This window comes from Telmatherina bonti, assembly GCF_933228915.1.
Source record: "Telmatherina bonti genome assembly, chromosome: 3".
Taxonomy (NCBI): domain Eukaryota; kingdom Metazoa; phylum Chordata; class Actinopteri; order Atheriniformes; family Telmatherinidae; genus Telmatherina; species Telmatherina bonti.
This window is the reverse complement of record NC_136621.1, coordinates 40,245,217-40,262,100: the sequence shown is the minus strand read 5'-3', so window position 1 is coordinate 40,262,100 and position 16,884 is coordinate 40,245,217. Positions and strand designations below refer to the sequence as shown.

Below are 16,884 nucleotides of genomic sequence, written 5' to 3'. Positions count from 1 at the left end.
ATTTCAATTTCCTTTAATTAATTAAATAATCCATTAATTAATTAAAATGAATTGATCAAATTAAATAATTCATTTAATAAAAAATTAATTCATTAAAAGAAAATGACCTTCCTGTCTCCTTGCGGTACACATGGGACTTTGTGTCCACAGATTCTGATGGGTTACAGATTTTGGCGTAACACCTGACAAGAGTTTCCAGCCAAAACGAGGCACTTGACAGATATGCTTTCAATTTTCTTTAATAAACAGTTTTAAAATATAATTGATTTTATACTGAATGTTGATTCCTGAAAATGAGCCAGTTGTGATAATTCTGATAGATAAGGAGGATACTGAACATATTTCACAACAAACCTCTACAGTTATTTTCACATAGAGTGAAACTGAGGAGAAATATCACATATGAAGAGATTTATGATACCAAATGTGTGTGTATTTTTTTTTTATTTAGGGGAGTTTATTCTGAGCAAACTACTTTTCTTTCATTCATTCTTTTTTTTTTTTTTTAAACATTTTAGGAGAATAAAACACAACATTTGGATCATCTCCAAACATCATTATTTTCATGTTAAAGGTCATTTATAGGAGTGAGAAGCATTTTTATCCACATGGAACAATCAGATAAAGTCCATGTTCCAACCTGATGATGATCTTTATCTCAGTTCAGATAAAACTTTACATTAATATAACTCCTAAAACAACTTCTGTTGATTTTCTGATTCTTTCCGGCTTCTCTTGCCAGGAATCTGTCTTCTGATCCGACTTGTCCTTGTTTGCCCTCCAGTGGAGGCTGTTGGACTTTGCAGCTTCCAACCTGAAAGAAATATGCCCTAAATTATGGTTTTATTATCAACTTTTTATTATTTTACGATCATTTTGGCCATGAAAGATTCACGCCTCTTCCCGCGAAGACAGTCTTCCAACAACCCCGCCTCCAGTCGCCGTACTCCTCTTCCGGAGTTACGTTGTGAAGGAAAAGGAGCGGACCCTTTCATTCATTCAAGCGGCTCGCGCGGCTCGCGGACCAGGTAGAAGTCTCCAAACTTCAGGTGAGTTCAGTCTTTTCATGAAAACCATTTTAACCACAGTTTGTGATCCGCTGTTGATCTGAATTTTCCTCCTTAAAGCCACATGTTCTGCTTTCTGATCACATATTTATCTATTATCGATATGACGTCATCTCCCTACATGATGATGATGATGATGATGATGGTTATCATATCAGACCCACTGGCTGATTGAATCCAGGTGAAGTTAGAACATGTGCTGTGAGTTTATCCTACTTTCCACGCGGGAAATATCCACGGTTCCCGCTTCCGACGGTTCAAACTTGGCGCCAAACTGTGACGTCAGCTGCTGATTTTCCCGGATCAATTCCTGCTGAAATGCTGCGGAGGAGGCCCCCTGTGAACTGATCAAACAGCACTTCATTCTGTAGTACTACCACGGAGTAGTACACGCTACAGTTTACTTTTGATGTACTTTATACTTTAGAGTAGTACAGGGAAGTACACCTGGTTTATACTTAAAAGTACAAAGCAAAAACTAAGTACATTAATACTTCAGCTTACATTTAGGCTGTAGTTTAGTGCTAAAGCTTGTACTTTAGTGCTTTTTTACTCCTTTTTGCCACAAAGTACGAATAATTAGTAGAGTATTTGATCCAGGTGCAGAGTGCATCTCTTTGCAGAAACTATGTACTTGAAGTGTATTTTACTGAAGTGTATTCTTAAGTACAAGTTTAAGTAGCGTATATTTTAAGTATCCTATGGACCGTGTACTAGTAGTGTACTAGGAAGTGTTCTAACTGAAAGCTTAATGAGCTTAAAATGTTCCAATATAGTCCAAAGAAGTAAGTTAGTATACCTTTTAGTACACTTTAACTACATGGTACACATACTTGCTATACTTAAACTGATACAGAAACTTACTTAATAAAGTAAACTTTATGTGTACAACTATTTGCTGCTGAAAGATTTCTTTACGTTTCAGAATATTCTGTTCTATTCTATTCTATTCTATTATATTATATTCTACAGTCATTTAGCAGATTCTTTTATCCAAAGCCACTTTTATATATATATATATATATATATATATATATATATATATATATATATATATATATATGTATTTGATGCAGATGTAATGAGTAAAATCCTGTTTATGTTGTTTCTAAGCCACAACCAGCAGCTCATTGTGGAATATCACCAAATGAATAAACAATAAAAGGGTTAATATAAAGAGATTAATAGATGTTATGTATTCTACATTAAGATGATTTATGGGTGTAATAAGACCCAAAACCTCTGTTTCCTCCCCATTCCTTCATGAGCGACTTTACATCTGAACCTTTACGTGCGGCTCGCCGTGTGAACGGTGGCGCTGGATTCTGTAGACATGATGAAGAGTAACATCTTCCTCAGGATGATGTTGTGTGTGATTCCTACAGGAACGCGACTGAATTAGCCGTCAGGATGAGGAATGAAGGAAAGCAGACCCCCCCGTCTGACCGGTGAGTTTCCCGTCTGGTGGATAATCGTTGCTGAATGTGCATGGTGTAAACCTTCCTCCTCCTCCTCCTCTTCCTCCCCCCGAGCAGTGGTCAGGTGGTCGCCGTCATCATTTTCCTCCTCGGGCTTCAGACTCTGCTGCCCTGGAACTTCCTCATCACGGCCTCGCAGGTATCCCTGCCGTTCCATGACTCTTCCTGCCTGCTGCGGTGGTAAATGACGCCATTTTTCTTTCTTCCAGTATTTCAACGAGCGTCTGTCAGCGGGGAACGGCACCGTGCACCACGGCACCGTGCACCACGCCACCGCGCACCACGGCACCGCGCACCACGCCACCGCGCACCACGGCACCGCGGCAGACTATAAGTTTGACAGCTGCATGGCTTTGCTGTCGCAGCTGCCGCTGCTCATGTTCACGCTGCTCAACTCCTTCCTCTATCAGAGGTGACTTTTGGCTTCTTTTGTTAGCAGATGTGTGAAACTAAGACGTTTTTATTTCCAATAAATCAACGATTCATCGAGTTTCTGAGCAAAAACTTTCATCCCACCTGGAATTTATGAATCTGTTTATTTAAATGTAAATGATTAAATCCCTGCAGGAGAGTCTCTCCAGCCACCAGAAACAAAGTCTCGTAATTATCACCTTCAAAGTCAGAATAACCAGACAGAACAATATAAATAAAAAGTCATTTATTCATATAAAAAGTCATTTTTATGGGATAGAAATGAGAATTATGAAGATTTAAGGTGAAATAAGATTAAATCTGATATGCTTTATTTAATAATGACTAAATCTTATATTTGTCATGTACTTTGACATTTCAGAGCTTCTGCACACATTCATAACAAATCTTTACTGATGATGATGATGATGATCACTAGCTAGCAAACCATGATGAAGATGCTGCTGTCTTACAGGGTGAAGGAACATTTCCGCGTCACCTTCAGCATGGTCGTCATCTTCATCCTCTTCTCCCTCACGGCTGGCCTGGTCCAGGTCCCCATGCAGCCGCAGACCTTCTTTTCAGTCACCATGGCAACCATTTGGTTCATCAACAGTGAGTTGACACAACGGGAAGCGGAAAAGTCTCCGTTTCAGGGCTGTTTTCGCCATTTTGTCGTCCTGTTTACGGCTCGATTCTGACTGAAACGCATCCCAAACTGAAGCTTAAAAATAAAAACCTAAAAAAATAAAAAATACATGATGTAAACATAATATGATGAATCAAATTTAAAGCAGTAACTTTAAAACATCAATAAGAGTATCATCATCGTCATGACATCACCAGCTCTGATTGGCTGCCATCATCATGACGTCACTGGCTCTGATTGGCTGCCATCATCATGACATCACCGGCTCTGATTGGCTGCCATCATCATGACATCACCGGCTCTGATTGGCTGCCATCATCATGACGTCACCGGCTCTGATTGGCTGCCATCATCATGACGTCACCGGCTCTGATTGGCTGCCATCATCATGACATCACCAGCTCTGATTGGCTGCCATCATCATGACATCACCGGCTCTGATTGGCTGCCATCATCATGACGTCACCGGCTCTGATTGGCTGCCATCATCATGACGTCACCGGCTCTGATTGGCTGCCATCATCATGACGTCACCGGCTCTGATTGGCTGCCATCATCATGACGTCACCGGCTCTGATTGGCTGCCATCATCATGACGTCACCGGCTCTGATTGGCTGCCATCATCATGTGACAGAAGAAACACCCTGCTGGGCTTTGCATGCAGTTTTATTGACTTAAACTCAGAAATTAAAGTAAATGACATGTTTTGCATCATCAGAGTATCAAATCTGATATTTTAACTGGCTGATATTGACGTATCGACTCCAGAGTTTCGCTCCCATCATAAAATAATTATTGGAGGATGGTCGCCTTGCAGATCCAATCAAATCCAATCAAGTCTTTTTTAACTCCATTATTTAGTCCAACAGTTTGTAAGAGCTGGGACGAGCTCCAGATGATGATGATGATGTAGGATTTGGGTGGTTTGCATCAGTCATCGTGTCGCTGCAGCTCGTCAGATGAAATGAGGAGGTGATGTCTGGCTGTGTGTTTGCAGTGTTCGGTGCAGTGCTGCAGGGCAGCCTCTTCGGCGTGGTCGGCATGTTTCCTCCTCGCTACAGCACGCTCTTCATGAGCGGTCAGGGTCTCGCCGGGATCTTCGCTGCCATCGCCCAGCTCTGCTCCATCCTGCGTAAGCACGCACACACACACACACACACACGCCAGCAGCAGCTGGTTCATCAAACCGCAGCAGTATGACGGATGCATCGACATTAAGCTGCGGTTTCTTTTCCTGTTGCTTAAAGTTGCTTCTGAGTTCAGATTCATCAGCTGTTACTGAGATTTACAAGTACTTTATTTATGTATTATGTACTTTACATGTATTTTATTCATGTTTTATGTACTTGTACTTTATTTATGTTTTATGTACTTCACATGTAATTTATTTATGTATTATGTACTTTACATGTACTTTTAGTTAAAAAAAACAAACAGCAAATTCTAAAGGAATCTGCAGAAAAATAGAGCTAAAATTTATTCTTTGATTTTATCAGCACTATTTAACCCAAAATGTCATGAAAATGTACATTTTTAGCTGATTATATGAGAGACGATGCAGAGAAAGTTTATTATATTTCATGATTTATTACGACTTTCAGAATAAAGTTATGGTCCAACATTTCCTTTTACCTCGACATGTTTCCGCTGTCAGCTGCAGCGGAAGCGTCATGTGACAGCTGGGCGTGGCCAAACAGACTGACTTTAGATCTGCCAGGTTGGCCCCGCCCCCACCAGCGCTGGATGGAGGAGCAGGAAGGCTCCCTCATCCATGTTGGCGTCTTCATGACACCCTATCTGCTTCCTGGGCCCTTCTTCACTCATCATGTGTCACTGTCCCGGTCTGCAGCTGAGAAACCAATCAATGCGAGGGGCGTGGTCAACTGACACGTAGGCGTGGTCAACCAATACAGGGGGCGTGGTCAGTCTGACAGATATGACAGAGCCACCAGGTCAGAGCAGCCAACATGTGAAGATAGAAACTAAATCCTCTAACTTAACCCGTCTGAAAGACGTAACGTTAACATAAAACACAGAAGTACTCGTTATGCATATCGAGTCAATCAGCCGTCCCCGGTGGACTCTGGCCTGGAGGACCCGGGATCAAGCTTCCGGGTCTGCTAAGAGGTGACCCGCTGTGGACTCCTGAGCAGAGGTCTAATTTCAAACCGCCATGGAAGATAAATACTGACAAAGATTTCTTCTTCTGTAATTACACATTAACACGCCGGTGCGTCCTCTCTGGGTGGGAAGGGTGTCGGACGCCAGGAGGTTTGGTGAAGACCAGAGTCAGACGACTAAACCAAACCACGCAACGCCAAGTTGCTGAAGCATCTCACCTGAAACGAGGCCATGGTTTGTGTGCAGGTGAACCGGATCCGAGCTCTGCTGCGCTGGGATACTTCATCACGCCGTGTGTCGCCACGCTGGGGATTCTGCTGTGTTACCTGCTGCTGCCACACCTGGTGAGGAGAACACACACATCTGAAACCTGATGCCAGCGTGGCGACCTCACAGCTTGATGCAAACGAGATAAATTAGTAAATAAATGGTATAAATATGGGCATTTTAATCTGAAAAATGTGGTAAAATAAAAACATATTTTATTGTATGAACGAAGTTAAAAAAAACGCTTTAAACCAAACCTTCCTGTTTATGTTTTAACATGAAAGTCTTCTGCCCCCTAGTGGACTAACTCATCTTCTGCAGTTAAAAATGCTTCTTTTTTATTTTTATATGATTCATTTTAAAACTACTGATTCTTTGATGATAGAGCAGGTTTCTAATCGTCTTCTTGTGTCTCCTGACGGCTGAAACGTTTACCATGAACTGCGACAGAATATTTACAGCAACATTTCAGACAAACGGGACGGAAAACCAACATTTTAATCTCCGTATCGGCCGCCTGATATGGTTTAGTGTTAAATTTCCGTTCCGTTAATGTTCCTCTTGTCATTTTCTTCATATTTTTTTCCAACTGAGTATCTGAAGGTGTGGAGGTCACGTCAGGTCTCCTTCTGACTTCCCGCCTCTCACCCCAAGTTTTTATTGATATACGTTTTTAAACTGATTTGACTTTTTATAGAGGTGGGATCGGGATTTTTTTTGCTTCACAATTTTCAAATCGATTTTTTTTTTCAAAAAATAAAAGTAATCCATTATAAATTTGTCACTTTTATTGTTTTTATTGATCTTTTTATTCATCTTCTTGGACATTATAGCAGCAGAATGATGGTCTGCCTGCTGTGTCGGTTTTTCCTCGTTGACGTCAAGAAAAATAACGAGCAAAAAAATGTTTTATACATATATATATATATCTACAAGAACCCCCCCCCCCGCTCGTGTTTGCCTCCGCAGACCCCGCTCTGACCCGACTCTCCCTCCTCAACAGGAGTTTGCTGGTTTCTACCTGAACAGAAGCCAGTGGAGCAAAGCGGAGACGTCTCAGGATCTGATCAGCTTTTCAGGTCAGTTCTTCTGATCGACCTGCTGCCGGCAGGTCGGATGGCAGGTGGGATGGTAGGTGGGATGGAAGGTCGGATGGCAGGTCGGATGGCAGGTCGGATGGCAGGTGGGATGGTAGGTGGGATGGAAGGTCGGATGGCAGGTCGGATGGCAGGTCGGATGGCAGGTGGGATGGTAGGTGGGATGGAAGGTCGGATGGCAGGTCGGATGGCAGGTGGGATGGCAGGTGGGATGGCAGGTCGGATGGCAGGTCGGATGGCAGGTGGGATGGTAGGTGGGATGGAAGGTCGGATGGCAGGTGGGATGGTAGGTGGGATGGCAGGTTGGATGGCAGGTCGGATGGCAGGTGGGATGGCAGGTCGGATGGCAGGTGGGATGGCAGGTCGGATGGCAGGTGGGATGGCAGGTCGGATGGCAGGTGGGATGGCAGGTCGGATGGCAGGTCGGATGGCAGGTCGGATGGCAGGTCGGATGGCAGGTCGGATGGCAGGTCGGATGGCAGGTCGGATGGCAGGTCGGATGGCAGGTCGGATGGCAGGTCGGATGGCAGGTCGGATGGCAGGTGGGATGGCAGGTCGGATGGCAGGTCGGATGGCAGGTCGGATGGCAGGTCGGATGGCAGGTGGGATGGCAGGTCGGATGGCAGGTCGGATGGCAGGTCGGATGGCAGGTGGGATGGCAGGTGGGATGGCAGGTGGGATGGCAGGTCGGATGGCAGGTCGGATGGCAGGTGGGATGGCAGGTGGGATGGCAGGTCGGATGGCAGGTCGGATGGCAGGTGGGATGGAAGGTCGGATTGCAGGTCGGATGGCAGGTGGGATGGCAGGTGGGATGGCAGGTGGGATGGCAGGTGGGATGGCAGGTCGGATGGTAGGTGGGATGGCAGGTCGGATGGCAGGTGGGATGGCAGGTGGGATGGCAGGTCGGATTGCAGGTCGGATGGCAGGTGGGATGGCAGGTTGGATGGCAGGTCGGATGGCAGGTGGGATTGCAGGTCGGATGGCAGGTCGGATGGCAGGTGGGATGGCAGGTGGGATGGCAGGTCGGATTGCAGGTCGGATGGCAGGTGGGATGGCAGGTCGGATGGCAGGTGGGATGGCAGGTGGGATGGCAGGTCGGATGGCAGGTGGGATGGCAGGTGGGATGGTAGGTGGGATGGCAGGTCGGATGGCAGGTGGGATGGCAGGTGGGATGGCAGGTCGGATGGCAGGTCGGATGGCAGGTCGGATGGCAGGTGGGATGGCAGGTTGGATGGCAGGTTGGATGGCAGGTTGGATGGCAGGTCGGATGGCAGGTTGGATGGCAGGTCGGATGGCAGGTCGGATGGCAGGTCGGATGGCAGATTGGATGGCAGGTCGGATGGTAGGTGGGATGGCAGGTTGGATGGCAGGTTGGATGGCAGGTGGGATGGCAGGTGGAATGGCAGGTCGGATGGCAGGTCGGATGGCAGGTTGGATGGCAGGTCAGATGGCAGGTGGGATGGCAGGTTGGATGGCAGGTCGGATGGTAGGTGGGATGGCAGGTCGGATGGCAGGTCGGATGGCAGGTCGGATGGCAGGTCGGATGGCAGGTGGGATGGCAGGTGGGATGGCAGGTGGGATGGCAGGTCGGATGGCAGGTTGGATGGTAGGTGGGATTGCAGGTGGGATGGTAGGTGGGATGGCAGGTTGGATGGCAGGTCGGATGGCAGGTTGGATGGTAGGTGGGATTGCAGGTGGGATGGCAGGTTGGATGGCAGGTTGGATGGCAGGTCGGATGGCAGGTCGGATGGCAGGTCGGATGGCAGGTCGGATGGCAGGTCGGATGGCAGGTCGGATGGTAGGTGGGATGGCAGGTCGGATGGCAGGTGGGATGGCAGGTCGGATGGTAGGTGGGATGGCAGGTCGGATGGCAGGTTGGATGGCAGGTTGGATGGCAGGTCGGATGGCAGGTTGGATGGCAGGTCGGATGGCAGGTCGGATGGCAGGTTGGATGGTAGGTGGGATGGTAGGTGGGATTGCAGGTGGGATGGTAGGTGGGATGGCAGGTTGGATGGCAGGTTGGATGGCAGGTGGGATGGTAGGTGGGATGGTAGGTGGGATGGTAGGTGGGATTGCAGGTGGGATGGTAGGTGGGATGGCAGGTTGGATGGCAGGTTGGATGGCAGCTTCGGCCACATGGAAGCGAAGCCTCATAGGAGCCGCGTGTTCCAGACTGGATGGACCATAACGGTGTGAAAACATCTGTTAGTGTGTTTTATACTTTGGGACCAAATCGTTGTCATGGTCACATGACTGATCCTGAACGTTAACAGGAAGCTGCAGGATGGAGTTTCATCCTTTTGTTTCCTGCAGGTGAAAAAGTGTTGAGCAGCGGTAAGGTCGACCTGGAGGCCGGCGGTAAGGTCGACCTGGAGGCCGGCGGTAAGGTCGACCTGGAGGCCGGCGGTAAGGTCGACCTGGAGGCTGAGGAGAGTCGGGAGCGCTCGTCTGTTCTGGCCGTCTTCAGAAAGGTAAATGTCTCTTTTTACATGTTCAGGTGGAACTGGCAGAAAACTGTCATGAAAAATAAAAAGTTTTTCCAGGAAGACGTTTAGCATCGTTCAAACATTCAAACATCTGTCTGTAAACATCTGGGAACTGAGGTGAGCAGCTGTTTTAGGAGTGGAACGTCGTCCCGTTCCGGTCCTGATGCAGGATTCCAGTTGGTCTACTGGTCCTGATGCAGGATTCCAGCTGCTCCCATGATGCTCCAGATGTTTGTACTGGTGAAAGGTCTGGACTGCAGCAGACCAGTTCTCCTGTTCCACCATCAGGATGTGGTTCAGCGTGGTCCTGCTGGACCAGTTCTCCTGTTCCACCATCAGGATGTGGTTCAGCGTGGTCTTGCTGGACCAGTTCTCCTGTTCCACCATCAGGATGTGGTTCAGCGTGGTCCTGCTGGACCAGTTCTCCTGTTCCACCATCAGGATGTGGTCCGGCGTGGTCCTGCTGGACCAGTTCTCCTGTTCCACCATCAGGATGTGGTCCAGTGTGGTCCTGCTGGACCAGTTCTCCTGTTCCACCATCAGGATGTGGTCCTGCTGGACCAGTTCTCCTGTTCCACCATCAGGATGTGGTCCAGCGTGGTCCTGCTGGACCAGTTCTCCTGTTCCACCATCAGGATGTGGTCCAGTGTGGTCCTGCTGGACCAGTTCTCCTGTTCCACCATCAGGATGTGGTCCAGTGTGGTCCTGCTGGACCAGTTCTCCTGTTCCACCATCAGGATGTGGTCCAGTGTGGTCCTGCTGGACCAGTTCTCCTGTTCCACCATCAGGATGTGGTCCTGCTGGACCAGTTCTCCTGTTCCACCATCAGGATGTGGTTCAGCGTGGTCCTGCTGGACCAGTTCTCCTGTTCCACCATCAGGATGTGGTCCAGTGTGGTCCTGCTGGACCAGTTCTCCTGTTCCACCATCAGGATGTGGTCCTGCTGGACCAGTTCTCCTGTTCCACCATCAGGATGTGGTCCAGCGTGGTCCTGCTGGACCAGTTCTCCTGTTCCACCATCAGGATGTGGTTCAGCGTGGTCCTGCTGGACCAGTTCTCCTGTTCCACCATCAGGATGTGGTTCAGCGTGGTCCTGCTGGATCAGTTCTCCTGTTCCACCATCAGGATGTGGTTCAGCGTGGTCCTGCTGGACCAGTTCTCCTGTTCCACCATCAGGATGTGGTTCAGCGTGGTCCTGCTGGACCAGTTCTCCTGTTCCACCACCAGGATGTGGTCCAGCGTGGTCCTGCTGGACCAGTTCTCCTGTTCCACCATCAGGATGTGGTTCAGCGTGGTCCTGCTGGACCAGTTCTCCTGTTCCACCATCAGGATGTGGTTCAGCGTGGTCCTGCTGGACCAGTTCTCCTGTTCCACCATCAGGATGTGGTCCTGCTGGACCAGTTCTCCTGTTCCACCATCAGGATGTGGTTCAGCGTGGTCCTGTTGGACCAGTTCTCCTGTTCCACCATCAGGATGTGGTCCAGCATGGTGGAAGGTCTTCCCTGAAAGAGACGTTGTCTGGATGGGAGCAGATGTTTCAGCATTGATGGAGCTTCCCAGATGTGGAAGCTGCCCACGCCATCGGCACTAATGCAACCCCATCCCATCAGAGATGCAGGCTGATAACAAGCTGGATGCTCCCTCTCCTCTTTAGTCTGCAGGACACGCCGTCCATGCTGTCCACAAACTATTCCACATCTTCATCCAGGTTTCCACTCAGAACATTTTAAATGAGCTTTGGTCCAGAGAAGACGGCGTGTTTCTGGATCCTCTTCACATATGATGGAGCTTTAACCTGCAGGTGTGGGTTTCAGCCTGAACTGGGTTCACACTGGTTTCTGGAAGCTTCCTGAGTCCATGCACTGGTTTCCAGTACAGAATCATGTTATAATGCAGAACATGACCAGCATCCAGCCTCATGCCATGCGTACAGAGATTCCTCCTAAATCTTCTGATGATATTATACACTGTAAATGGGGATCTTTGCAGTTTTCTAAAATTGTTGCACGGCTTCTCAGAGCTGGTTTGTCCCAGATTGATGAATCTCTGTCCATCTTTCCATCTGAAATGCTGCTTTTACACCCGAACTGCTTCTGACCTGCTGCCAGACAACCTGATTGGTCCTGAAATGTTCCTCCAGTTGTTCCTCTTCCAGCCTTTTGTTCCAACGTTTTACAGGCGTGTTGCTGGATCAGATTCACAAACTGGGACTAAAATACGACCTGAAGAGTTGTAAAACATGACATTCTGTTTTTTTCCCAACTTTTATCTTTTATAACCAGGAATGTTTGTATGTAAATAATTATGTTGGCCCTTTAGTCGCTGCATCCGTGTGAACTGCGTCTCCGCCTCGCTGGCGTCTCTCAGCGCGTGTTTTCTGTCTGTCAGATCTGGCTCATGGCTCTCTGCGTGACCTGCGTCTTCGCTGTAACCCTCTCAGTGTTTCCTGTCATCACCAACCGAGTTAAAACCATCTACACGGAGAGTCCTGAATGGGGTGAGACACGACGACGTCCTCTTGTGGTCCAAGCTTCTGCAACCGTTTTACCCTCAGATCAGACTAATAAAACTCCTACAGACGTTAAGAAAAAAGACTGCTTTGGATTAATATGTACTAGAGGACATTTGCTGTCATCAAGAACTAAAAATTTATTTGTATTTTAGGTTTTAAAATAAAGAAAAACACGTTCTTCCATGGGATGTATTACATGATAATTCAGTTTCCAGCACAATGAAAAGGAAACTAGATCACAGTGTTATTATGTTGTGGAAATTTTATGCACGAAATGTAATTTTTTGTGGACTTTAAATAGAGTTTTATCACGTGGACTGTTGATCATTTAAAACCAGATCTAACTTGAGCTGTAGAGTCGTTTTCTGTGTTTCTATCCGCCGCTGCAGTTTGCATGTTTAGCTTTAAGCGGGAAGAATATCCAGAAAACATCTTAGTTCTCTTTAATGACTTTTTATGTGAATTTAAACTTTACAGATCAAACGTAATAATAAAAATAACTTAATTTGTGTTTAAACTCCAGATGAGATTCAGTGATTTATTTTTATCTCTTTGCTTCATTCTGTCTCACAGACAAAGTGTTCACCTGTGTTTGCTGCTACATCATTTTTAACGGCATGGATTTGGTCGGCCGCGGGACTCCGTCTCTCATCCAGTGGGTAAGTTTCCAGCTTCGCTTCTAGAAACCAACAGAAATGGATGAAGAGAACTGAAAGACTTTCTTTCTTTGAACGAGATGGATCCCTGTAGAAATTATAGACTGTATATAAAAGATGGGCGGAGCCTCCGTGACGTCACCCGTAGGTTTCTGAAGAGCTGAATTGAAGCTCGGTGGGCGGTTCCTACCATCACCATCTTGGCAGGGGCATGCGTGTCGTCTCACCCGGAAAATACAAATATGGGCAAAGAGGTGGAGCTGAGAGGGGGGCTGTGAGCGTCATGGTGGATGATTGACATCAAGCGAACTCCGAGTTTTCTGTAGCTAAGAGCTAACCGAGATAACCCGGAGATAACAGGAGCTAACCAGCTAACGGAGGTAAGCGGGCTAAAGCTAAGTCACGTTGTTAACCGGCTAAAAACCGCAGTTGTTCTACGTTCTTCTGACTTGCAGCGGGAGATCGGGTACCTGTCAATCAAAAGGACACGCCCCTAAATATGCCGAATATTAAGATTAAATTACTTTAAAACGGGCGAATTAGAAAAAAATTCACTCCCCCCACAGTTGTCGTGAAGTTAAACCTGACCTATTAAACCTAAAATGGATTTTTGTACCAGGCTGTAAACATGTTTATTTCTGCTGTAAACATGTTTATTCCTGCTGTAAACATGTTTATTCCTGCTGTAAACATGTTTATTTCTGCTGTAAACATGTTTATTCCTGCTGTAACCATGTTTATTCCTGCTGTAAACATGTTTATTCCTGCTGTAAACATGTTTATTTCTGCTGTAAACATGTTTATTCCTGCTGTAAACATGTTTATTCCTGCTGTAAACATGTTTATTTCTGCTGTAAACATGTTTATTTCTGCTGTAAACATGTTTATTCCTGCTGTAAACATGTTTATTCCTGCTGTAAACATGTTTATTTCTGCTGTAAACATGTTTATTCCTGCTGTAACCATGTTTATTCCTGCTGTAAACATGTTTATTCCTGCTGTAAACATGTTTATTTCTGCTGTAAACATGTTTATTTCTGCTGTAAACATGTTTATTTCTGCTGTGAAGTTGGTCTTTTTAACATGGGAGTCTTTGGGGATTTGCTCTGTTATGACGCCCCTGGTGGATGAAGGGGGAACTGCAGCTTCTGGCTTCACTTTTACCGCATGGAGTTTGATGGGTGTCAGTCATCTACCTCTTTGCCGATTTTTATACGGTGATAAATGTCCCGTATGAGTTTATGGTAACATTTCTCCTGCATGTCTAAGAGCCGCTTCAGGGTTTGTTTTTATGTCATCTTCATACATGAAATGGCCTTCATAGGTAAACATTAAGGTGACATGTGTGAGGGCCTAAACATATCCGTGTGATTTTGAACCCATATGAAGTCATGTCTACATGCAAACGAGTATAAACATGCAGGAGCATGGTGCTTAGGAAAGAACCCCATTTTTTAGTAGATTCTTTCTTTTTGTATTTACTGGTTTTATAAATTGTAGGATGAAATTTTTTTATGAAAAGTTGCAGCACTGATTCAGAATCAGCATCAACATAATTCCTTCTGAACTCCAGTGAATAATCTCTGACTAACTTGTGTTTTCTGAGTGACCTTTCTGATGTTTCTGCAGCCGTCACGAGACAGCCGAACGTTTCCTGCCGCCGTGTTTTCTCGTCTGATCTTCATCCCTCTGCTCATGATCTGCAACATCCAGGACTCGGCCATCACCGTCGTTAAGCACGACTTCGGGTTCGCCACCATCATGGCTCTGTTTGCTTTCTCCAACGGGTACCTGGCGAGTCTCTGCATGGCTTACGCTCCACAGTAAGTGGTCAACAGGAAGTCCTCCATGTTTTCTCTTCGCTAAGAAAACGTTTACACTGCTGCTGTTTGGTCCGCTTTAACCCGACCCCGGTGGTCCAAAGGCCACTTCCAGGGATCATACCATCCGTTCCGTGCAGTATGAACACCAACCGCACTCTGATTCAGAACAAAGCCTTGGACTTTGTAATGGTTGGCCAGACTACCCATAACTATCAGAGCAATGAGCAGAACCTGGACAGTTGGGTCCCGTACATGCAGACTCCAACTCAGGAGATGCTCATATCCTAACTATAAGAATCATGGAAAAGGAAGGTTTTCAGCTCCATCTTAAAGGTGTGGAGGGAGTCTGCCTCCCGAACCCACGGTGGGAGCTGGTTCCATAAGAGAGGAGCCTGATGGCTAAAGGCCCTTCCTCCCATAGGACTCTTTGAGACTCTGGGAACCACCAGTAAACCTGCAGTCTGAGAGCCAAGTGCTCTATTTGGAATATATGGAACTATAAGATCTTTTATGTACAATGGAGCTTGGTCATGGAGAGCTTTATATGTGAGGAGAAGAATTTTAAACTTGATCCTGGATTTAACAGATTTACCACGATGTTAAAAATGCAACAGTTTACCCTAAAGCTAGCTGCTGCTTCTCCTCTCGGCCTCCTGATCAGGACTGAAGGAGGAAAGTTTTCACAGTTCATAAAGGCAACGCAGCAGAGCAGCACACGGTGACTAAACCAGCAAAGAAATGTTGATGGTGAGAATGAAGACGAGGAAAATAACCGTTTTGTTAAAGTTTAATGCTCATGTAGGTGTTTAGTTCACCTGGTAAAGCAGGCAGGTGTAAGGTTCAATTCCCACATCTCCCTGACCCACTTTCTCATCTACTGCTGGACAATAAAGGACAGTAGAGCCCACACCATGTTATAAATACAACACACACAGTGTACTAATAACATCTTTTACATTTTCTATTTCAATGTCATTTATAAATATAATTAAAAATAAATAAAACAGGATTTAGTAGGAAATAGCAGATTTTAGCTGTTATTCTGGGCCTTCACTTGGTCAGAAAGATTTTGGCCTCATGTCTACTTGCCCACCCCGGATATTTATGACGATTAATGTTGTGATTAGCAAGTCGCAAAGAGTGCAATTAATTTACTTTCCACTCATCCAGGGTCCAAACTTTCTGCATCCACTGTTTACATTGCTTCAGACATATTTCCTGTTGCTGTTCTTGTGCAACAGTAGAGTCTCTGTTTCAGAGTTTAAAACCTGCATCTGGGCTGATTTTTATCTATCAGAGATTTATACGACGATTCACGTCCGACTTGTGTTTGAGTTCCCAGTATATTGTGTAAAACTGAAGAGAAAGTGATTAATCACTCTCTTATTTTATATTATATTATATTATATTATATCATATTATATTATATTATATTATATATATATATATATATATATATATATATATATATATATATATATATATATATATATATATACATATATATATATTATTATTATTATCTTAAGATAATAAAAAAAATAAACAACATTAGATTTTTTTCATGTCTTTCAGGCATATTCAAAGCTCCTTCACACACCTGCTGATACATTTAGCATCATATTCACTTCAGTGAACAAAGCCTGAAACGGTGTAACTGGTTTGACTGGTGGGCCCAGTCTGTCCAGCTTCATGTCACATTAACGGCGGTCTGTCTGCCAGGTTGGTGCAGCGGAAGGACTGCGAGACGGCCGGCTCTCTGATGTCCTTCTTCCTGGCTCTGGGACTGGTTCTGGGAGCGTGTTTGTCATTTCTACTGGGAAAACTGGTCTGACAGACTGGGACAGCCTAAATGTGGTAACAGCTTGTACTGTTGTGTTTAAATGAGGCGTGTGTGTTGGGTGAACTGGTCATGCTGGTTGTCTGTCTGTGTTGGCTCTGGGGCAGACTGGGACCAGTACAGGCTGCTGGGACTGGTGCCAGTGTCGTACTTGCACTGGGATGAAGGGTGCAGGGTGCACCTGGACAGGTAACAGTCCACCACAGGCCCCCCCCACCCCCGTTGTTCTCATTTGATGGATTTCAAAGGATTTTTAAGGAATTGTGTTTTTTATGGCAGAATGTTTTGGTCTGTTTTTACATTTAGGTTTTTGTGGTTTTGTATGTTTAGTTCTGCTTTTCTGCTCTTATTTTGAAGGTTTTCGTTGTGTGTTCTGCTTCCTGTCATTAGTTCGCCTGCTCTGACTTACCGGACTCACTCCTCTGTGTATTTATACACATCTGTCTGCCTTTTATTTATTTGTTTTTATACACTTT

The 16,884-nt window shown here is 45.8% G+C and overlaps 1 protein-coding gene across 1 annotated transcript; it reads left to right on the top strand.

Moving 5' to 3' along the window:
* Positions 1–2,636: 2,636 nt before the first annotated feature.
* Positions 2,637–16,402, top strand: LOC306774216 (equilibrative nucleoside transporter 2-like; the record flags this gene model as incomplete). Its single annotated transcript, XM_079264207.1, has 11 exons — positions 2,637–2,684; positions 2,755–2,957; positions 3,432–3,571; positions 4,604–4,738; positions 5,974–6,071; positions 6,998–7,073; positions 9,405–9,562; positions 11,966–12,074; positions 12,663–12,748; positions 14,375–14,568; positions 16,291–16,402. Exons 2-11 carry the CDS (start codon positions 2,893–2,895, stop codon positions 16,400–16,402), a joined length of 1,173 nt encoding a protein of 390 aa, XP_079120333.1. The 5' UTR covers positions 2,637–2,684; positions 2,755–2,892.
* Between the last annotated feature and the right edge of the window lie 482 nt (positions 16,403–16,884).